This window comes from Rutidosis leptorrhynchoides, chromosome 3 (assembly GCF_046630445.1).
Source record: "Rutidosis leptorrhynchoides isolate AG116_Rl617_1_P2 chromosome 3, CSIRO_AGI_Rlap_v1, whole genome shotgun sequence".
Taxonomy (NCBI): Eukaryota; Viridiplantae; Streptophyta; class Magnoliopsida; order Asterales; family Asteraceae; genus Rutidosis; species Rutidosis leptorrhynchoides.
Genome location: NC_092335.1, coordinates 666,673,807 through 666,698,731, shown reverse-complemented (window position 1 = coordinate 666,698,731; position 24,925 = coordinate 666,673,807). Strand labels below are relative to the sequence as shown.

General features: G+C 36.7%; 2 protein-coding genes and 1 long non-coding RNA gene across 6 annotated transcripts; all 3 read right to left on the bottom strand.

Moving 5' to 3' along the window:
* Positions 1–203: 203 nt before the first annotated feature.
* LOC139902588 (uncharacterized) lies at positions 204–827 on the bottom strand. The gene has a single exon (XM_071885194.1). It carries the CDS (start codon positions 825–827, stop codon positions 204–206), a length of 624 nt encoding a protein of 207 aa, XP_071741295.1.
* Positions 828–890: 63 nt separating this feature from the next.
* Positions 891–1,508, bottom strand: LOC139902587 (uncharacterized). The gene has a single exon (XM_071885193.1). It carries the CDS (start codon positions 1,506–1,508, stop codon positions 891–893), a length of 618 nt encoding a protein of 205 aa, XP_071741294.1.
* A 2,063-nt stretch (positions 1,509–3,571) lies between these two features.
* LOC139902986 (uncharacterized) lies at positions 3,572–6,378 on the bottom strand. Of its 4 annotated transcripts, none has more exons than XR_011777832.1 (4): positions 5,219–6,378; positions 4,601–4,720; positions 4,187–4,292; positions 3,572–4,069 (listed from the first exon to the last, which is right to left on the bottom strand). It is a non-coding gene; the product is annotated as an uncharacterized lncRNA (long non-coding RNA). The 4 variants fall into 4 exon arrangements; XR_011777833.1 differs by having other exon boundaries at positions 4,601–5,815; positions 6,055–6,378; XR_011777830.1 differs by having other exon boundaries at positions 4,601–6,378.
* Positions 6,379–24,925: the final 18,547 nt, after the last annotated feature.

Below are 24,925 nucleotides of genomic sequence, written 5' to 3'. Positions count from 1 at the left end.
TCAGTCAGGCATGTCAGTTTATATTTTTATTATTTTTTTTATGATGTTAAATATAACATAAATAAATATAATTATAAAAATTAACAAAAAATAAAATAACTTCCATTAAAATAAAATAAAAAACATTACAATTCCTAAAAAAAAAAAACATTACATTTCCTAAAAAATTTTAAAAAAAACAATACGTTATCGCGATTAAAAAGTTACAAATCGTTAACAACTGGGTCATCGCGATTATGCCATAGATGCGAAACTAGAGTATGTCGAAGATACTCATGCTCGTCTTTGTCACGCAGCTCTTTTGTCTTCTCGGCATACACATCACACCTTTCGTACCAAGTTGATCCCTGTAGGTTGTTGACAGGCAAGTAGTAAGATTTATTTTCAGCGATGTTAAAACCATTGTCTTCAATTATCATGTTGTGCAATATGATGCAAGCATACATGATTCTTTTGATTGCGTTTACACTATATGCCCTAGCTCGTTGTCTTAAAATACCCCAACGACCTTGCAAAATTCCAAATGTCCTCTCAACGTCTTTACGAGCTGCAGATTGTTTCTTTGTAAAGTATTTCCTTTTTGCGTCAACAACACTTGAGAATCCCTTAACGAAAGAAGCCCACGAAGGGTAAATCCCATCGGCAAGATAGTAGCCTCGATCAAAATCAACGTCCCCAATTTCGTATGGAACTTGAGGAGCCGTGTCAGTTAGTAAACTATCAAACAATGGAGATGCATTAAGGACATTCAAGTCATTGTTCGAACCGGCCATTCCAAAATATGCATGCCAAATCCAATTGTCATACGATGCAACGGCTTCCAACATGATTGTGGGGTAACCGTGATCGCCTCGGGTGAAATGCCCTTTCCATGCATTTGGACATTTACCCTAAGCCCAATGCATACAATCAATGCTTCCAAGCATTCCAGGAAAGCCGTGAAGTTCTTCATGTTTATGATACAACCGACGTATATCGTCCTCGGTCGGTTCTCTCATATATACATTACCATACAAGTCTATAATACATCTTGTAAAATATTGCAAAGACTCACGTGATGTTCTCTCTGACATTTGTAAATATTCGTCAAATAGATCCGGTGAATCACCGTATGCTAGTTGACGAATGGCAGAAGTGACTTTTAAAATAGTAGATACTCCGAGAACACCACGTGCATCGGGACGTTGTTGAAAATAAGTAAACCACTTTGGTGCATTGGGACGAGTAGAGTAAGAAAGTATACCTTCGATTATTTTTTCAAGAAGACTTTGTGACATTCGATAGCGTCGTTTGAAATATTCAGGGGGATACTTCGGATCTTGAACAAAATAATCTTTCATCAAACGATTGTGCGCTTCTACACGATCACGATAAATGTAGCGACGTCTTCGTCTTGAGCTTTGAGCCTCATTTTGTTCCTCGACCTCTCTACGTATTACCACGTTATTTCGATAGGCAAATATACTTTTCATTGCGTTAACCAAACTTTCTTCGTCGGAACTACTCATTTTAAAAAAAATATATTATTATTTTGAGGATAGAATTTGGATTTGATTGTGGGAGTATATGTTGAGTAAATTGGATGTTTTGTGTTTGAGTTTGTGTTTGTGTTTGTATATGTGTAGTGTATTTATAGCATTAAAAAAGAAAAAAAAATAAAAAAAATTGCAACGGTCCAAATTAGATCCGTTGGAGTATTAATTTTTTTTTTTTTTTTTTTTTAAATGGAAGCCAACTTCGTCGCCTGGGCGACTGACCGGGCCGGAATGGGAGAACCGAAAAGGGGTGGGGAGTGGGGTGACGTGGAACGAGGAAGGCGACGGGGCAAGTGACGCACACCACTCCCCTTGCTCTTAGGGCTACGTTTAAGCTTATCAAATCTAATTTAATTTCAATAATATAACACAATCATGCCATGAATAACATAATTATCAAATTATATAAGGAAAGTCGATATAAAAAAAAAAAGAATATTTATACTTTGTAATTAATTAACCAGTGTTTTTAAACCTAAATTTGGTAAGCTTAAACGTAGCCCTAAGGGCTACGTTTAGCATTGTCCTTTATTTTTTCATAACGTTTAATTATAAGATTTGTTTGGCATACAAAATTAAAGAAGCTTATTGGTAACTTATTGAAACCATAAGCTCTAGATTTTTAAGCTACTTAAAGTAACTTATGAAGAAAAAAAAATAGAACTTACTCCCTCCGTTCCATATTAATAATCCACAGACAAAAGACACACAATTTAAGAAAATGTCATAAAAGTACTGTACTTTCTGTTTACTTTGTAGTTTTACCCTTACCTTTTCTTTCTCCTTTAATCCTATTCACATACATTAAGAACATAATAGAACTTAAGCTTCTTATTCTTTTCTATTTATGAAAGTTGACTATTAATTTGGGACATCTGAAAATGAAATACTAGACTATTAATATGGAACGGAGAGAGTATAAAAAATTAAATTACTAGAAAGCCCTTCAATATATTATCTTATAAATTTATATTATGTCCTTTTATATCATTTTATAATAATAAGCTTTCAGCTACTGACGAAAAATAAGCTCCAGCTACCAACTTGAAAAATAAACTTCCAGCTCCAGCTTTCAATTTTAACTTCCAGCTTCAGTTACCAGTTCATCCAAACAGAACCTTACTAGTAGGGATGGCAACGAACATCCGATCCGATGGACATCCATCCAATCCGATTCGCTTAAAGTGGATACGGATGGTCTTAAATCGATATGGATACGGATATGGATGAACCTAAATGGATATGGATATGGATACGGATGAAAATTTTCATCCATGGATATATCCATTTACACCCGAAATGCATAAGGAAACACATGAATGTGTATATATATATATATATATATATATATATATATATATATATATATATATATATATACAATAACTATTACACATGTATTTACCATTACACATACATTTTGCTTGCAATCATATATTGAATTCACTATGAGTACTCGTAGTAAACATGTATATCTAACTTAATAAACATATAAATTACACATTTAATTTGTGATAATCTATGTTTGATAGTATAGTTAACAAATTGTGTTCAATCTTTGACAAAGATTACACATTTTGGTGGAAGGATTTCAATTTAGGTCAAATTATATTTACTTTTTGTTATACAACGTTTTTGTTTTCGTTACATACTAGAAAATTTTATAACATTTCTTAAATATCGAATGGATATCCAATAAACCGCTTAATCCATTGGATATGGATATGGATGGATGAACTGAATTTAAATGGATATGAACATGGATATGAATGAACAAAAACTAAATGAATATGGATATGAATATGACATCACCCGATCTATATCCGATCCATTGTCATCGCTACTTACTAGCACCCTAAATCCAAACACATCATTCTTCCTCATATAACCCTATGGTCTTTATTGTTTTTCAGAAAATTAATAATATTTAAAAATGAGAAACTAATTCTAAGAGCTTGATATAATGATTAATTTTGACAATAATAACTCAGAGTTATGGTTAAAATTACTTATTTGCATTAGCATAAATTCGTATTTTTGCTTTTGTATTAATCCTACTAGCTTAAGACCCGCGAATTCGCGGGGTTTTTTTAGGGACGAATTAAGTATCGAATTGTAGCAGTAATATGATTTCATATGGTATTTGTTTAGAAACCAAAACAATATAAGAGAAAACAAAGTATTCTTTTTCCACCTTTATCTAATACATTAACATTGACGTCTCAAAAATGTTTGGCTCTTCAAATATGCGAGTCTTCATGTCTTTCAATTCACTTCTAAGACTGTTACTCTTAATAACCCAGATTCCAATCCTTATATCACCACTTCGTCACTGTGTAGTCGGCCCATCTTAAAAAAATTCTCCATCTACATTTAGATGAATGGTATAAACTTGAAGTAATTCGTACTCCGCTAACAAATTAGCATACAATTTTCTCAAGTTCTTTATGGAATATCAAGCATAAACAATTTTGGCCTAAATGTTTCTTGGATCAACATAATTAAGCATGTAGAAGATAACCATCACATGTACCCTATATCGAACATATTGATAACCAGTAAGATAAATATAAATCAAAGCAGTTATGTTGTTAATCGTATAATCGGTTTAATAATAAAATTCCAAAGATCATCAAGAGGATGAGATTTACCCTTCTAAGGATGACAAAATCCCTTTAAGCACCGACTTTAACGCTCTTGCAGCCGTAGCACCGAGACATATGAAAAAAAAACAAATATATGGAAACTGAGTTCACCCTACAACATCAGAATATAAGCAGGTTTAGTATTCGTATAGCCAAAAAAGGGTAGTATTCGAAGATAAAGATCCCATGAAGAGTATTCGTTACAAATCATGACATTTTTATGATAAAACCAACATTTTGAGCAGGGATTAAAATATACTTGTACATTAGTAATTTTGGGCCAAGCTTGTCAAATTCAAAGAAGACCCGTGTTCAATCCCCGACTACACTTTGAGGTCTTGCCTTTTAAAAAAAATAATAAATAAATAAATGATAATGTATGAAACTTAACACCAGAAACTTACGGATTTTGTTACAAACCTTACAATGAATAGCCTCACGTGCACATCCCGGATAAAGTAGTGCAAAATATTAGTATGAGAACAACTTGAAGAGATTGCTATAACGAACTCCGCTGAACTGGTAACAAACTGGAGCCACCTGAATGCCATAATCAAAACCTATAAACTCATCAGATATAGTTAAAAAAAATGCGTAAAACTACAAAATGCAAAGTTTCTTCAACAAAATATGCACCCTAAACAAAAAATACAAACTGAAAGCGCATGTCAACTGGTGTATAGAATTAATTTCGCTTAGCTTCACAATAGATTAGATGTGGTCAACAATTGTGCAGCAATAAAATAAACTTTGCATCAGAGAACATAGAACCCCTAATTATGAGAGTTACAGTAAGAAAGTTAACTACAAATGTGTGTTAGTCAACACATTCTACACTTATTCATTAGCTCATCTATAATCAAATATGTACTACCCTATAATAATGATGATACATCAGAGTGAGTGAGACACAATGTGCTCAAATCTTCCATCAACAGGCACCGGTGATTTTACGACGGGTGGAAACATAAAAGGCAAGAAAGCTCTTTATTGTCTCAGTATATCTCTCTAATTGTATGAAAGGTAAGAAAAACTTGCCTGCAGTACGACAGAATTGATGACATCAACATATCTAAGGCCAAGTTAAGTGACATACATCTGGCGGGTGCAATAAAAACATCGAACCCTCTTCCTATCTATGTTTCGAAACCTATCTCGGTTTGTGACCACCACCATGGCCAAAAATGCAGCCACAACTGACCCAAGTGAGAGTTAACATATAGCGGTGACTCTCTAGCAGCTTCTTCAAAGTGTCACTTTCGGCATCCAATATAACTCCTGCACCTTTTAACAACCCATTATGAACATACCCACCATCTAATTTCCTTCGACCCAACTTAGTATCAAGCAAGACCGCATAATCTGTATGGATGGCCAAGTTAAGGCCTGTAATAGCAAGAACTATATCACAATGAGCATGATCTAATTAGAACAAATACGGTGGGGCCCGGCCTTGAGTATCATTAGAAATTCTCTTCAAAATTATATTATTCGGATCGATTTCATATCCACCTGGAAGTTCCCAAATAGGGTAGTTTGAATCATCTTCATAGACTGCTAAAATATAATGACAAATCCAAGAAACGGGTTCAGATTCTTCGACGGTGGCAACACCTCATGACTAACCGTCGAGTCCTGCATTATAAACGCATCGTTTCGAAGCCCATCGAGCACAACTATTTAGAAGCTATATATCACATAACTATTCACCAGTAAGTTAATGAACTAAAAGTCACAAAAAAGAAAAGTTCTGAATTCTGCAATCATAATTTTTGTACACGTAAGTTGCACATTACTTGAACACAAAATTGTATATAAGCTGTCTCATATGAAGAAAACTTAGTTGGTCCATTAGAAAGTAGATGTTAAAACACCTGAGATGTCATGTTTTGATGTCCATTCATCTATAATTCTTTGAGCCTCTTAGTTGCCATTGCAGCGCCTTCGTCTTTCTTTGAAGAACCTATATAAATATGATTATATATACGTGGAAATACTTATTGATTCAAAGGCTTAAACAGAATTTTAGCTGATTAAAATTGATTGACTCATATTTAAAATTTGCTTCCATGGAATACCTACACAGACTATAGAAACTGAAGTCAACACAAACATTAACGCAGATGATCACAATATTTTCAGTATTTACCAAAATATACATAAAGTTCTAGAATGTGATTTTATCATATCATACCTTTTGGGAAAATCAAACATACAGTGTAATTTTTCTGACCGAATTGTGAGATAGTTGGTACTCGACTTGGATTGGCTGCAAAATCACAAATACAAAAACATCTTACTAAATTAAAGAATAATAAGTTAGGGTTTATGGTTATCTCCTTCTAGCGTTTCAACAACGGAATCATCGATTTATATAAATGAAGAATAGTTCCATCAATTAACAATTGATTCTAGGGTTTCGGTTGATGTACATCTAAATTTGAATTCGATCTGTAGTCGAAAATAATCATAAAGATCAAAATACCTTCAAAAGTGTCTCTGCCATGGTTCCAAAGAAATCGTTTTGCTATATGGTAGTTTTGTCTCCAATCAACGTGATAATGAACCAATTGGTTGTTGATTGTTTGTTTATTTTGATTCGAGAGAAATTGGGAAAATTCTAGGGTTGCAAAAAAAATTTGAATGCCTAATGAAAAACTGTTGAAGAAGACATAGAACCCCTGATTTTGAAAATCCCTTAAGAAATGCAGACACACCCAAAAACACCATAATTATAGCCCTAGAACCAAGAACACAAACTCCAAACATATGATTAGCAACCATTAGCGTGGTGCCCTATGATATGCACGAACATAAATAATGAGCCAACAATGAACAATCTTGCAAAAAAGTAGAAGGAAAAACACAAAATTGCATGAGTACCTGATTGTCATAGGTTGATTTAGAAATTCATGTCAATGTGTAATATGGCCTAGCTTAAAACCCGCAAATTCGCGGAGTTTTTTTTAAGGGTCAAATCAATTTTTTATTTGTACTATTAATAGAATCATATATAGGATTAGGTTGATTAGAAAGCATAACCATGTTGAAAGTAATGGTGTATTAATGATGCAAAAACCAAATAACATAAAGGTGTAAATCATAATATATATAAAAAGCAATACTTTGTAGTTAATTTTACGCCGAATTCCCCACAGGCCACAACATACCCCCATGATACTTTGTAGTTAACTTGTAAATTTGCTGAACATGTTATTTCTATTTGAATAATTTGTCTTTCAAATAAAAAATCAAATTGCAACACAAATATTTTTGCAAGTCGCATGCCCATTTTTCTATTGTAAAATTAGCTAACGAAGACTAAAGATTATATAGTTGGTCATTTTATAAAATTAGCCAGCCCTTACTATAAATTATACAGCTGGTCATTCTGAATATATAGCACAATCAAGAGTAATTAAAGATTATGCAGCTAGTCATTCTATAAAATTAGCCCAACCCACACTAAAAATTATACAGCTGAGCACAACACATACTTTAATTTAGACAGCTGCCCGTTGTAGGATATTGCATTGCAGACATATCCAACCCAAAACAAAATACCTGTAGTGGCCTGCACATTTTTCAACATTTTTCAGTACTACAATGCAGCAGCTGAGGAATACATATCATACAATAATATAAGCATCAATGTTTACGATCGGAGGTAACCGCCTGCTAAAAACATAGATTAAAGAGAATAATATGTATCTCTACTGATCATAACCAATTCATGTAAGGATGCTTTTGAGAACCATATTCTTTGTTTCCATTTCAAATTATTTCTAATCGAGATTATTAGAAATAATTAAATATCGAAAAGCAGCTGGGTGCCTGGTCAGTGAACTTGTATTTTTTGTAGAGGAAAACTAACCCTCGTCTTTTTCAGATCAATATCGAAAAGATCTGTGTAACAGAGTGATTTGTTTACAAATAGCAAAGAGTACATATTGGGATGAACCGATTTGTTTACAAAGGCAGACAAATCACTTTAATAATGGGTCAGATTATTAGAAATAAATAAATATCGAAAAGCAGCTGGGTGCCTGGTCAGTGAACTTGTATTAGTAAAACCCATTTCACCAAAAAAAAAAGATGAAACCAACAAATAAATCAGAATAAGAATCGGACTGGAGATTAGTTGTGTATATACTCAAACTATTCATGATCACCAGATAAATCAATAATACAAATCAATCCAATTAAGAAGATTAATCGGTACCTGTAGATCTAAAGTATAGTTTGATTCTCAAAATGATTCCATTAATGAAAGATGCTTGACTGTAGGTGATTGAATACTAAACATTAATCGATCGAAATGTTTTGGCTCAACCTGCAAATCGGAAACATTAATCGATTATGTTCTGCCTCAACCTGCAAATCGAAAACTCATCTGGTTGTTGTTTCTGATTTGCGGTTTGGTTTTTTTTTTTGCAAGGAATGATTGAATATTGAATTGCTTGTGAAGAACCCTTTTTGTGACCTAATAATATTATGAGCTTTATCATATTTTTAAGTATGAACGTGTGTTTTTCAGAGAGTATTAGGGTTTTTTTTTTTTTTCTGCAGACTCCTGTTTTTCCCTATTGATACCGCCCCTTTTATTAGAAGGGTAATTTAGTCATCAAACAAATAATCAAGGTGATTATGAGGTCATAATCAAGATTAAAAAGTTTGGATGGTCTAGATTATGAATGTTAATGACAATGGAAGGCTAGGATTAGCAATTTGAATTTTAGATGATCTATTTTTAGTTTTGTTATTATAATATAAAGAGATATATAAATAAACTAGGTTTTGAGCCCGTGCGTTGCACGGCTGTTCAAAAACCTTTTCAAATAAGTTATGTAGATGTAGATGTATACAAATGATAAACCCGTTGTATACAATCGTAGTCTCGGTATACATTTTTCACAAAATTGCACTAAACGACTTATTAACGTTTTAAGTTAGGCTATAGCACTAAATGCCTTATTGACTTTCGAAGTTAGGCTAAAAATCTTATAGAACTTATCTTAAATTTTAAATGTTAATCTACAATTTATTGAGCACCAAGTTTAAAACTTTTTGATTGTAAACTTTTACCATAACTAACTCTCTTATATGCGAATGTTAATAAAAAAAATTCAAGTTGAACGGCTGTAAAAGTTGATAGAATGTTAATCTACAATTTATTGAGCACTAAGTTTAAAAATCTCTCAATAGTGTTATTTTAGATCCTTTGAAGCATACTAAAAAGGAAAAAAAAAGAAAAGGATGAGTTATGATCTTGAAATATGAATGCTTTCAACATCATAAAATAACATGTTTTTTAGCATATAAATTAATATCTTAAAAGTTTATGGTGTTTTTGTTTTCTCCTATATCCTACCAAAAGTTTCTCAATTACGAAATTGATTATATAATTCGTTTCTTTTATATGTTTTATATTATATTATATTATTATTGTTATTATTATTATAATATTATAATATTATTATTATTATATTGGATATTGGATATTAGATAGATTAGAATATGAAAATTATTACGAGTAGTAATTAACTAATGTTGTATCTTCGACACATACCGACTTGATACATATCCATAATCCATTCTGTATAAAAAAAATAAAAAGTATCCTCCATTGCATAAAAAAAATAAAACAAATACTCCGTATATGATCATATAATAATCCTCCGATCATAATTGATCCCATATTTTTTTAAAATAAAAAACAAAATACTCTAGTAATAATAGGCCTCATCTTCCCTACCTGCAACATAATTGATTGAAGTATTCAACCTAAATAGAAAAATCATTCAGTTAATCCCTCAAAACTTAACCAAAGTCCTAAACCCAACACCACTCCCTTCCCTCACTATATACCGCTGCCCTCTCCCATTCCGCCGCCACTGCTCGCTCTTCTACCACCACACTCGCCAGATCTTCTCCAACAACCCCACACCACTCCTCTCCAAACATCACAGCTCCGCCGCTCATCTACTTATCTATCAACCACTAAAGCGACATGCTCTCCTTGTATGCCAAACCCACCACTAATCTACTTCTCCATCAACTACCAAACCGCCTCATGTACTAACTTAGATCTGTGTTATTTCAAACTAATTAACCAACTTTAGTGTTTTAATCGCGTTTTTTAGATCCGGTTAGAGTTACTTGTGGCTACCGGAGGTTGTTGTCGACAGTCATGGCCGCCGTTTATGGCTGGTAATGATGGCTGACTGATACAATCCCACATTGACTAGAGACTAAACTAGTTGATCGCCTTATAAGGGTGGGTGTTCCCTCCTCCTTCAAACTAGCTTTTGGGAGTGAGTTCTACACTTCCCCTTGTAAGGTTGATACATGCCTAGTGTGGGATAGGCTTGTATCATTGGTGCTTTCATTGAGAGGCCTCGGAGTGGTGACTTGGACCGAAAGAAAGGGTGCCAACCGTGACCAACGAGGACGTTGGATCTTTAAAGGGTGGGGTATTGATACAATCCCACATTGACTAGAGACTAAACTAGTTGATGTCTTATAAGGGTGGGTGTTCTCTCCTCCTTCAAGCTAGCTTTTGGGAGTGAGTTCTACACTTCCCCTTGTAAGGTTGATACATGCCTAGTGTGGGATAGGCTTGTATCACTGACGGTGGAGTATAATGTGTAAAAATTGAAAGTTGTATAAGAATAAGAAAAATCTATGATCAATTAAAATAAGAAAAATCTACTCAAATTGAAAATATGAGAGAATAACAAAATACAGGTAAAGTACGAGTAAATAAAAATTTGGAAAGATTCGAATCAAGAAAAAAGTTTACTGCAAATTTCTGATAATCAAGAAAAGGTGAATTTTTATAAGCACTGATTTAATTTAATTTAATTATTTTATTAATAATTAATAGTTTTCAAAATTAGTGAGGTATGAACTTGTGGATTTTACACTTGGCGGAATTTGCTAAAATTAAGCTAGTAATGACATATCAGTTATTTAAAACTCTCTTTTATATAAGTATATAGATAGATATAGATGTATAAATAATACCAATCAACATCTTTGATTGAGTGATATTATATCATTAATCGTATTTTTAATTTTGTGTAATCGTAGTTTAATTTATATAACCGTAGTTTAAGTTTTATGTAATCTTAATTTAATTTTACGTGATCGTTTTTTAATTGTATGTAATCGGTTTTTAATTTTGTGTTATTGTTTTTTAGTTATGTAATGTATTCATTGTTTTCTTCAACATTATATATGGTCGTAGTTATATTCCTCCAAGGTATATAAAACACTTATTAAGAATCCAATATGGAACCACGCTAAAATCCAACTCATCGACAACAACAATACGATTTCTTTTATGAATATGAAATGTATAAGTTCTTCAAAACGTTTCTTTCATGAATATGAAATGTACAAATTCATTGAAGATTAAATAGTAAACTGAAAAGTATTTTCTAAATTTGTTTAGAGATCTGACAATTATATAGTAAAAAATATAGAGATCTGACGATCTGAGTGTTACATGATGACTAATAGAGATTTGATGATCTATTTAAGACCTACACACGCGTTCAACATGGAACACAATTGATAACTACTAAAAAAATATTGAAATAGAACATGGAACAAACAGGTCTCATTGTCAAAGAAGACCGACTAAATTGTTGTTTTGTTGTTGAATTGATTATGGAACTGCCACCAAGACCACCAAACCAATTATTTTTACCCTTTATAAGTCATATAATCTGTCATAATGAGCAAAGAATCCCGAAGTAAAATGAAGCAAATTATTTTGAACAAAATACAAATAAATAAATTACTATCGACACAACAGAATCAAATCAAATAGCAGAAAGGATAGCCCATCTCCAAGGGTGGGCATAGTAATATAACTTGATTCGGTTTAACAAACTTAGCCCGGTTGCTAATGCCTGCCCTGAATCACCCTCTTCCGGATCATCTGCAAAACCAGTAACATTATTACTATATAAACTCACATTGTGCTTAGATAAGAACTACAAGACATTTTCGATGTTTCAAAGTACCTATAATGCAGATACTTGAATGTGTAGTACGGGTGGAAATAAGAATTTGTGTTGGAATACGATAGATGAAACGCTCAACGGGTTAACATTTGAAGAAGGTGAATGGGTTAGTTGGGGTTTTATTGCATTAAAACCATCAAGACGAAACCCTGATACAACGGGTGAAGATGGCGAAATGTTGTGTTCTGAGTCCGTTGGAACCTGCAACAAAGAAGATGATCTTGTAATTAACTTGGATTGTAGTAAACCTTCGTGCCTGAAATGGAACCGACTCCAGATTGATCTTTGAATCGTGTGAACACTTTCATAATCGAATATTTTGACCCTATTAGCCACGGGTTACACGAAGTTTCGATTGGGATAAGACAAAGACTAGATTGTTGTCTTGGCTAAAAGAAAACAATCAAAAACAATTGCAGAGATTTATCTTCTAATTGTTTAAGTTGAAAGTGTGTGTAAAAAGACAAAATTCTGGAACCTTTTTCAAATACACAAAGAATGTACTTATAATGGGTCAAAAGGTTTCTTGAAAAGTCACAACAATTTGATTCATACCCATTAGTGACTTGGAAGTTTACATTTATGTATTTAGACTTAAAATGGTCTAAAAACATGTAAAAATGCAGTTTAAATGCCCTGGAACAATCACAAAACGTTTGGGGTTTAAATGTGCCTTTTGGGTTGAAAAGGCACATTTTCAGCGAGTTCAGTGTTAAGCCGCGACGCGGGCCAGAAGCCGTGCCGCGGGCTAACAAAGCAAAACACTTCCAAACATGCCAAAACTCTCGACCTTGAAATCATGCCTTAAGTCGCGCCGCGGGGCCCAGGAGCCGTGCCGCGGCTTAAAGCTACTGCACACCAAAATACATTTTAAGCTTATTTTCAAGTGTGTTTAGCCTTTCAAGTCGCGTTCGCATTCCTTAAGTTCCAATTCGCATTCCTTATGTTCCAAACATTATATCCAAGTCCAAAATAATACCTCAAACCACCTCACGTTTTACGAACGTGTACTCCACACTCTCTGAATAATCTCATACAGTATCACACTACTATAGAGTACTTTTTTTACATTTAAAACAAATGACAACCAACAACTCAACTTTTTAATGATATATGTTCACTTTTTCCAAACTTTTGATTTAAATGACCTTACATGAGCAGATTAACGAGCTTATCGAGAAGGTAAAACGAGCTTATAACAGAAGGTAAACAGTAATAGAAAACATTGTCATATAGGTTAAATAGTAGTAGAAACATTGTTCATATAGGTAAAACAGTAGTACATTGTTCATATGGTTAAAACAGTAGCAGAAACATTGTTCATATAGGTAAAATAGTAATAGAAACATTGTTTATATAGGTAAAACCGAAAATACAGAGCTTCAAATCCTCCTCATGACTAACAAACTAGGAAACTTCTTTCTTTTCACGATTCATGAACCAAACGCTTTATTTTCATCTTTATTCCTTGAGATTATCAACAATCAAAAGCTTCAAGTTTTCCACGCGGTCAACTTCAATTTGAACCTGTTTGGATAATAAAAGAACGGAATTTTTATACATATCTTAAATTTCTGTAAAAAGTACTTAAATATTGTCTAAACTAAATCACTTGCTAATGCAGCCAAATACACAAATAACATGACCCGTAATTCTAGAAAGTTACCATTTTCATTATCCCAGCCAAGCAAGTTTGAACATTATCCGCTTCCAAATTGACATTATTGAGAAATTCACGAGTAACATAAACTGCAATATAAACAAAGAGTTAGCAAAGTTTTAACATAAGTCACATACAAAATAAAAAAACAAAAATTCTTACCTTTTTCATCTCTACCAACAATTGACCCACTAGCTTCATCAAGACTACTAGCACTAGATTTTGTATCCTTAGTAGCCAACCATGTTGGAAATAAACCTAAGACATTACTAGACATTTCAGAATCCTTGAGATTATTAACAATCAAACTGTGACGCCCCGTACAAAACCATCGTGTACGATTTGTCAACAACAGGATCTTTACATGGTCAAACACTATATGTTGTTTGAAAACGATTTGCATTCATTGAAAAGATAACGTTTTACAAAGATAACATGACATAAGACTTATTACAAAACCATTGTTTCAAAATAACATAAGTTTTCCATAAATTGAGACATCTTTAGTAATGCAGCGGATAACTAAACAGCAGGTCCATAACAGCAATTCAATAACAGCATGACAACAAGTCTAACAGCGGAAACTATAACCTCTAAGCACCTGAGAAATACACGCTTAAAAAGTCAACAATAATGTTGGTGAGCTATAGTTTAAGTATTAACAGTAAGTAAGATAGGCCACGAGATTTCAGTGCTGCAACAGCGTAACAAAACAGTATGAAAAGTATATGCATAACTGTGGGCACCCGGTAACTAGACTTAACGTTTATAACCCCCTGAAAGTGCACTTGGCGAGTGCGTATGACTACGAAGTATTAAACACCCGTTAAATGCTAGCGCGACTAGCCCGAGTGGGGATGTCAAACCCTATGGATCCATATCTAAGATTCGCGTTCACCGGTACAAATACCAATGACTAAACGTTACCGTGCTAAAGGGAATATTTATGCCGTTATATAACCCACATACATACAAAGTTTAAGTACTCATGCCTAACATGTAAAACGTATAAAAAGCGCATGCATTCTCAGTCCCAAAAATAGTAAAAGTAGTAAAAAGGGATGCTATAACTCACAGTGAATAAGCAAGACAAGTTGTAACGAAAGTAGACAAGTAGCAAGTCGGTCCGTAAGGTCGTCAATCTAAGTCAAAGGTCACTAAGTCAGTAGGTTGTCTATACAAGTTCAAATAGTTCATAATTAAGTTTAAGTGTCATCATCATCATCAATCATCATCTCATAATCTAAGTAAACTAGTCAAGTGTAGAGGTCGAAACAATAGGCTGAAATGAATCAGCTGCTATGGCCTCTACGTAAATCGAAAACACGCAAAATCAGTGGCTATAACTCCGTATGGGAGTCCTATAGTTGCTGACCAATTCCTAGACTCAAACTCGACTTAGTTTGACAGTGGTGACGGTCGGAGTGCGAGTAGGTCCGAATTTTCAGCACGACGTTACAAAGGTGTTACGATAAAGAAAAGGCCATAACTCACAAACCGTAACTCGGTTTGAGACGAGTCTTAAACGAAAATTCATATACTCGAACTAGACTATCTGAAAATCAAGTTTCCCAGTAGCCCAGGAGCCTGATCAGACACGAAAAACAGAAGGTAAGGTGCTCCGGTGGGATTCTTAGTGCTTGATGCTCATCACGGTTCTCATCCTTGATGCTTGTAGCTTCAAGTGTACAACTCGTTGATGACTTAGCATCAATTTGACTAAGAATTCACCATCAATACACAATATGTTAAGACCAAGTAATAATACAAATCATTCATGAGTCTTAGATGGATGATGAACCAAGGTTACATCATATCCTTAGTTTTAACACCAAAACAAATCAAAACAACAACTAAAGTTACAAACTTTACAACAAATAAGCAAGTATAAACATATTCTAAGTCAAATGAGGTGATACAACCCTAAGCTAGAGAGCTTGGATCCATTTCACACAAGTAACAAGGTCACAAAGCTAGAAAACTTGAACCTTTAAGTGTTCTTGAAGATCTTGAAGCATAAAGCTTGGATCTTGAAGATACATGAAGATTACAAACCAAAGTTTGAATCTTTTCAACAAAACAACATGATCAAAGTAAAAAGAACTTAAATACAACAAAGGATATGAAGATTCAAGCTAGAAAGCTTGCATCTTAAGTGTTCTTGAAGATCTTGAAGCATAAAGCCTAGATCTTGAAGATGCATGAAGATTACAAACAAAAGTTTGAATCTTTTTAACAAAATAACAAGATTAAAGTAAAAGAAAGATAGATCTAACAAGTTGGTGAAGATTCAAAGCTAGAAAGCTTGAATCTTCTTTGTTCTTGAAGGATTCATGCTTGAACCAACAAGATATAAGCAAGATCAAAGCTACAAGGAAACTTGATCTCCATGTAATGATGATGATGATACACGAATTGAAAGGAAAAGGAGGAAGGAAAGAAAACTTACAAGTAAGGAAAAGAAAGAAAGAAAGTGTGTGTGAAAAACCAAAATGATCAAGTGTTGGAATGAAGGAAAATGGCTAGTATTTATAGACAATTAGGGATCACATGGATTGATGACATGGCAAGGATGATGGTGGTTAAGGTGGACGGCATCATGGGGAGGAGGAAGGACAACCTTTTTACTTTTTGGCTAATGGTGTCTAAAGTGTGTCCTTATGCTAGAATCTTATGGGACATGTGGATTAACCTTATCCATAATGCTTACATGACTCACTAATTAATTTATTATTTATTTATTTATTATTATGGGCCACTAGTAATTATAGTTGGGCTAACTAATTGGGTCACTAGCTAGAGTAGGGTGGGCTTGAGCCCAACAAGACAAAAAGTCCAAAAGGCTAACTACTGGGCTTAAGCAATTAAGTAGATAAAATCAAGCAACCAAAGGCCCAAGTAATTATTATTATAAAATAATAATTAATATTTCGCTGCCCAAAAGTTCCGGTTCCGACAAAAGTCAAACGTAAGCGCAGTCCGCGGTTTAATCGTAACGGCAAGTAACGCTAACGATTATAAAGCATCCAAAGGACAAGTTAAGCATTCTAATCATACCAGGGCAAGTTTTAAAGTATATATACATATATAACACGTGTAAACAAGCTACCAGAGTAATAAAGTAACACAGTACGCACAAAAACGCAGTTACGCGAAAACACAAGGCACAAAAGCAAGTCGAAAAAGCTGGGTCGTCACAATACCCACCTGTTAATGGAAATTTCATCCCGAAATTTAAGCTGAAGGTGAGGGAAGAGCAGGGAAGAGGTGAGGATATTTCTTCTTCATTTGATCCTCTCGTTCCCAAGTAAACTCAGGCCCTCTCTTGGCATTCCATCGTACTCGGACGATCGGGATTCGATTGTGTTTCAGAACCTTGACCTCTCGGTCCATAACTTCAACAGGTTCTTCCACGAAGTGGAGTCGATCATCAGTCGTAAGTTCTTCCAATGGTATGACGAGTTTCGGTGGTGCAAGACACTTCTTCAAGTTTGACACGTGAAAAGTAGGATGAATTGCGCTCAATTGCTCCGGAAGATCCAATCGGTAAGCTACGGGTCCAACACGTTCCACAATCTCGAAAGGACCAATATATCGCGGGTTTAACTTTCCGCGCTTCCCAAAGCGGATTACACCCTTCCAAGGTGCGACCTTCAACATCACCCGGTCTCCTACGTTATATTCAAAGTCCTTCCGTTTTTGACCAGCATAACTCTTTTGGCGATCACGGGCTATCTTAAGTCTCGCTTGAATCTGAGAGATCTTCTCCGTCTTCTCGTGGACTATCTCTGGTCCAGTGATTTGTACTTCTCCTAAATCCGCCCAACAAATAGGGGATCGGCACTTACGGCCATACAACGCTTCAAACGGTGCGGCATTAATGCTTGAATGGTAACTGTTGTTGTAAGAAAACCCAGCTAACGGCAGATGCCTTTCCCAAGAATTTCCAAAGCCGATAACACAGGCACGCAACATGTCCTCCAATGTCTGAATCGTCCGTTCACTCTGGCCGTCGGTCTGAGGGTGGTAAGCGGTGCCCATGTCGAGACGGGTTCCCAAGGCTTCTTGCAGAGAACGCCAAAATCTGGAGGCAAAACGGGAATCGCGATCTGAGATAATCGATAGAGGTACACCATGACAAGATACAACTTCCTTGATGTACAGTTGAGCAAGTCTCTCCATTGTGTCAGTTTCCTTCATCGCTAGGAAATGAGCTCATTTGGTCAGACGGTCAACGATAACCCAGATTGTATCGTATCCGCCCACCGTCTTCGGTAGCTTTGTGATGAAATCCATCGTAATCGCTTCCCATTTCCATTTCGGGATCTCCGGTTGTTGCAAAAATCCAGATGGCCTCTGATGTTCTGCCTTGACCTTCGAACAAGTCAAACATCGCCTAACGTAAGTTGCAACATCCTTCTTGAGATTCGGCCACCAATACTGCTCCTTGAGGTCATGGTACATTTTGCCGGCTCCGGGATGGATTGAATACCTTAATTTGTGGGCTTCTTCAAGTAGAAGACTTCGCAGATCTCCATAACGTGGCACCCAAATCCTTCCGGCATAACATCGGAGTCCTGACTCCCTAACCACGAATTTGGAGACAAGAATGTTCAGGCATTCACGAGATATGTTCTCCTCCTTGAGAGCTTCTTCTTGAGCTGCTCGAATCTGACCGTGGAGGTTCGAATGGATGGTGATATTCAGAGCCCGAACACGAAGAGGTACCGCTCTCTCCTTCCGGCTTAGAGCGTCGGCTACAACGTTAGCTTTACCAGGGTGGTAACGAAGTTCACAATTCTAGTCGTTCATCGTCTCAATCCAGCGTCGCTGCCTCATGTTCAGGTGTTTCTGGTCAAAGATGTGTTGGAGACTCTTATGATCGGTAAAGATGGTACACTTAGTCTCGTAGAGATAGTGTCTCCACAGCTTCAATGCGAAGACAACTGCTCCAAGTTCGAGATCATGTATAGTGTAATTTCGCTCGTGGTTCTTAAGTTGACGTGAGGCATATGCAATGACCTTCGTTCTTTGCATCAACACGCAACCAAAACCATTCTTCGAAGCATCGCAGTACACGACAAAATCGTCACTGCCTTCAGGAAGCGATAAAACAGGTGCGGTGGTTAGCTTCTGCTTCAGGGTTTGAAATGCTTCTTCTTGTTCCTTCTCCCAGACAAACTTCTTCCCTTTGTGAGTCAATGCGGTCAAAGAACGCGCGATCAACGAAAAACCTTCAATAAACCTTCTGTAGTAACCGGCAAGATAAGAAATTGTCGACTGTGAGTCGGTGTAGTGGGTGTCTCCCAATTGCTAATAGCCTCGATCTTAGCGGGATCAACCTTGATACCTTCATTACTCACAATATGGCCCAGGAATTGCACTTCCTTCAGCCAAAACTCACACTTAGAAAACTTCGCGTACAGTTGCTCTCTTCTCAGAAGTTCAAGCACTAGACGGAGGTGATATTCGTGTTCTTCTTCGTCCTTGGAGTAGATAAGGATATCATCTATGAAGACGATAACGAATTTATCCAGATAGAGTTTGCAGACACGATTCATGAGATCCATGAACACAGCTGGCGCGTTTGTTAATCCGAACGGCATCACGAGAAACTCATAATGACCGTAGCGGGTTCTAAACGCCGTCTTCATCACGTCACTCTCCTTCACCCTCAACTGGTGATATCCGGATCGTAGATCGATCTTAGAGTAAACGCTTGACCCTTGCAGCTGGTCGAAAAGATCGTCGATTCGAGGAAGAGGATAACGATTCTTGATCGTAAACTTATTGAGTTCGCGGTAGTCGATGCACATACGGAAAGATCCGTCCTTCTTCTTCACGAACAAAACAGGTGCACCCCATGGTGACGAGCTCGGTTGGATAAACCCTCGGTCGAGCAATTCCTGAAGTTGACTCTGCAATTCTTGCAGTTCCGAAGGTGCCAGACGATAAGGTGCGCGAGCTACGGGTGCAGCTCCCGGCACTAAATCGATTTGGAACTCCACTGCTTTGGGTGGCGGTAATCCAGGCAACTCCTCCGAAAAGACATCAGGGAATTCATTCACGATCTGCACATCGTTCACACTTTGCTCCTCTGAATCCAGAGCCTTCACGTGTGCTAAAACAGCAAGTCGTCCTTTCCTCATGATCTTCTGCGCCTTCACGCAACTAATGAGGTTCAGCTTCGAGGTACATCTCTCTCCGTAGATGGTAAGTGGTTCGCCGTCTCCTTGTGGTATGCGAAGAGCCTTGTCTCCACAGATAACGTCGGCCTTCACTTTGGTCAACCAATCCATACCGACAATTACGTCAAAACTCCCTAACTTAATAGGTATTAAGTCGATTTCAAAATCAACACCTCCTATGTTGATAATGGCTCCTCGGCCAATCTGGTCAACCTTTTCAAGTTTCCCATTGGCTACCTCAACTAACATATTCTCCTCTAAAGGCACTAGCGACCAATCTATCTTATTGCAAAAATGTCTACAAACATAGCTCCTATCGGCACCAGTATCAAATAGGACAGAAGCTAAAAGATTGTTGATTGCGAATATACCTGTAACTAAGTCGGGGTTCTCGCGTGCATCCCTTGCATTCACGTTGAAAGCTCTAGCACGCGGCGGTCCACCGTCTTTCTTCTTATTTGGGCAGTCATTTCTAAAGTGGCCTTACTGTCCACACTCATAACATTTCCTTGGCCCATTCTGGTTCGTCCCATTCTGGTTCGTCCTTGCAGCTGGGACGGGAATCTTGCAGTCCTTAGCAACGTGCCCAGTTCTCCTGCACTTCTCGCAGATCACACTACGATACCCAGTATGGTGCTTGTAACACCTCTTGCACTGCGGTAAAGTGCCCTTGTAGTTGGGGTTAGTGCTAGTATTAGGGTTGGCGTTCCTTCCATCGTTAGGCCTCTTAGCAGGGGTTTGATCATAGATCCTTCCCTTTTTGTTGTAATCCCACTTGCGCTTCTCGCCGTTGGTTCCCGATTCGGATTTAGCTTTCTCCGGTTCCTTGCTGATGACCTGGTTCATAAGAGTATGCGCCATACACATAGCTGCTGGGACGTTAGGTGGATTAGAAGAGGTAACATTCCCTTGGATAGACTTGGCGAGTCCCCACAAGTAACGTTCCATTCTCTTGAATTCCGGGGTGACCATCGTGGGACACATCAACGCCAATTCTAGATACCTACGGTTGTATCCATCAAGATCGTTTCCTACGACCTTCAACTCCCAGAACTCCGCCTCCATCTTCTGTATCTCCGTCCTGGGGCAATACTCTTCAATCATCGCACCCTTGAATTCTTCCCACGTAATGGCGTAAGCTTCATCGATACCCTTAGCTTGAGCCAAGGTGTTCCACCAAGTCAGGGCGCCATCAGATAGCGTGCACGAAGCATACTTGGTTTTGTTCGCCTCGGAACAATTACTGACGCGGAACACAGCTTCTAGCTTCTCGAACCACCTAGTCAAGCCTACTGGCCCTTCAGTGCCGCTAAAGTTGTGAGGCTTGCAGCTCTGGAACTCCTTGTAGGTGCAACCGTTCTGGACGTTCTGGTTAACTGCTGGAGCTGGGGGAACAACATTCGCCATGGCTGCGGCAACTCGTTCCGCGATCATTTCCTCGATCTGGGCTGGCGTAGGTGCTGCTCGTGTGTTCGCCATCGTCCTTCGAATCAAAAGTTTTGACTTACGTCAAAATCCAACGTACAGTACAATACAGTACGCAACAACACAGCATACAGCAACACAGTATACAGTGAACATGGAAACAACACAACACATGCCAAAAAGCAACGCAACAAGATACAAAAACCGCAAAACCAACACACATAAACGTAAACAAAACACTATGCAAGAAATAAACAACGCAAAGTTCCATTAATAAAGAGCAAGCATACATGAGTTCTTACATTACACAAGGAAAACATGAAACTACAACAGGTTACATAAGAAAACCTACTACAAAGCTCTAAGGTGATGGTGGGTGAAGGATGTCCATCACATGGAACATCTGCTCCTCGAGCTCAGTTACCCGAGCACGGAGGATCTCCAACTCCCTCGTCAGTTCCTCATTAGAGGGAGGGGCTGGCTGAGCAGGCGGGGCTGCTGGTGCTGGTGTTGCCGGTGGTGCAGAGGGTTCGGCGGCATGACGGTAAGGCTTCCGTACAAAAGGATGAGCAGGGTAAGGCACGACCCGCTTACGGGCAGTAACCCTACGACGCTGGCCATGTACGTCAGTAAACGCTCGTCCTCCGTTGATCCCTGGGACAACGGTGCCGTCGAAACGATACCGCTTCTTCGGCGGGGTGGAGGGTGACTGAACAAGTATCTCAACAGGGTCCTCCTCGTCGGAATCGTCGTCGCTGGAGTCGTCCGTGGATGAGTCGTCTGAACTGGCTGGAGGTGACACCACAGGTGGTCCTCCTCGGGCGGCCATCATCTGCTGGTATCTGGCGGGTCCGATCGGCACAAGACGTCCATCAGGAGTGCGTCGGCACCAGTGGTTACGTTCATTACGAACCGGACCTTCCCCAAGATCCGCAAGAATCACAACCACACCGGGGCGGGTATGTGGCTCCTGAGGTACCGGGGCAATGGGAGCTGGAATCTCCAGAGGGTCCATGTGTCCATCTAATGTAGCCACTGGGGCAGGTGCATGGCTGCTGGTTCCGGAAGATGAAGCACCAAGGTCACTAGACGGAATCTGAACATCGGTAATGGTGGCAGGTGGGGTGGCTGATAGGTCCGAGTCGCTGTCCAAAACGATGACAGGTGGAGTATCCGACATCTGAACAAGGAAAATAAATTTTCCGTATCAGTAATGTCATAAGTGTAGTGACCCGAACTTTTCCATGTTTATATATATTAATTGAGATTGATATTTACATGATTAAATGTTTCCAACATGTTAAGCAATCAAACTTGTTAAGACTTGATTAATTGAAATATGTTTCATATAGACAATTGACCACCCAAGTTGATCGGTGATTCACGAACGTTAAAACTTGTAAAAACTATATGATGACATATATATGGATATATATATATATATAGTTAACATGATACTATGATAAGAAAACATATCATAAAGTATATTAACAATGAACTACATATGTAAAAACAAGACTACTAACTTAATGATTTTTAAACGAGACATATATGTAACGATTATCGTTGTAAAGACATTTAATGTATATATATCATATTAAGAGATATTCATACATGATAATATCATGATAATATAATAATTTAAAATCTCATTTGATATTATAAACATTGGGTTAACAACATTTAACAAGATCGTTAACCTAAAGGTTTCAAAACAACACTTACATGTAACGACTAACGATGACTTAACGACTCAGTTAAAATGTATATACATGTAGTGTTTTAATATGTATTTATACACTTTTGAAAGACTTCAATACACTTATCAAAATACTTCTACTTAACAAAAATGCTTACAATTACATCCTCGTTCAGTTTCATCAACAATTCTACTCGTATGCACCCGTATTCGTACTCGTACAATACACAGCTTTTAGATGTATGTACTATTGGTATATACACTCCAATGATCAGCTCTTAGCAGCCCATGTGAGTCACCTAACACATGTGGGAACCATCATTTGGCAACTAGCATGAAATATCTCATAAAATTACAAAAATATGAGTAATCATTCATGACTTATTTACATGAAAACAAAATTACATATCCTTTATATCTAATCCATACACCAACGACCAAAAACACCTACAAACACTTTCATTCTTCAATTTTCTTCATCTAATTGATCTCTCTCAAGTTCTATCTTCAAGTTCTAAGTGTTCTTCATAAATTCCAAAAGTTCTAGTTTCATAAAATCAAGAATACTTTCAAGTTTGCTAGCTCACTTCCAATCTTGTAAGGTGATCATCCAATCTCAAGAAATCTTTGTTTCTTACAGTAGGTTATCATTCTAATACAAGGTAATAATCATATTCAAACTTTGGTTCAATTTCTATAACTATAACAATCTTATTTCAAGTGATGATCTTACTTGAACTTGTTTTCGTGTCATGATTCTGCTTCAAGAACTTCGAGCCATCCAAGGATCCATTGAAGCTAGATCCATTTTTCTCTTCTCCAGTAGGTTTATCCAAGGAAATTAAGGTAGTAATGATGTTCATAACATCATTCGATTCATACATATAAAGCTATCTTATTCGAAGGTTTAAACTTGTAATCACTAGAACATAGTTTAGTTAATTCTAAACTTGTTCGCAAACAAAAGTTAATCCTTCTAAATTGACTTTTAAAATCAACTAAACACATGTTCTATATCTATATGATATGCTAACTTAATGATTTAAAACCTGGAAACACGAAAAACACCGTAAAACCGGATTTACGCCGTCGTAGTAACACCGCGGGCTGTTTTGGGTTAGTTAATTAAAAACTATGATAAACTTTGATTTAAAAGTTGTTATTCTGAGAAAATGATTTTTATTATGAACATGAAACTATATCCAAAAATTATGGTTAAACTCAAAGTGGAAGTATGTTTTCTAAAATGGTCATCTAGACGTCGTTCTTTCGACTGAAATGACTACCTTTACAAAAACGACTTGTAACTTATTTTTCCGACTATAAACCTATACTTTTTCTGTTTAGATTCATAAAATAGAGTTCAATATGAAACCATAGCAATTTGATTCACTCAAAACGGATTTAAAATGAAGAAGTTATGGGTAAAACAAGATTGGATAATTTTTCTCATTTTAGCTACGTGAAAATTGGTAACAAATCTATTCCAACCATAACTTAATCATCTTGTATTGTATATTATGTAATCTTGAGATACCATAGACACGTATACAATGTTTCGACCTATCATGTCGACACATCTATATATATTTCGGAAAAACCATAGACACTCTATATGTGAATGTTGGAGTTAGCTATACAGGGTTGAGGTTGATTCCAAAATATATATAGTTTGAGTTGTGATCAATACTGAGATACGTATACACTGGGTCGTGGATTGATTCAAGATAATATTTATCG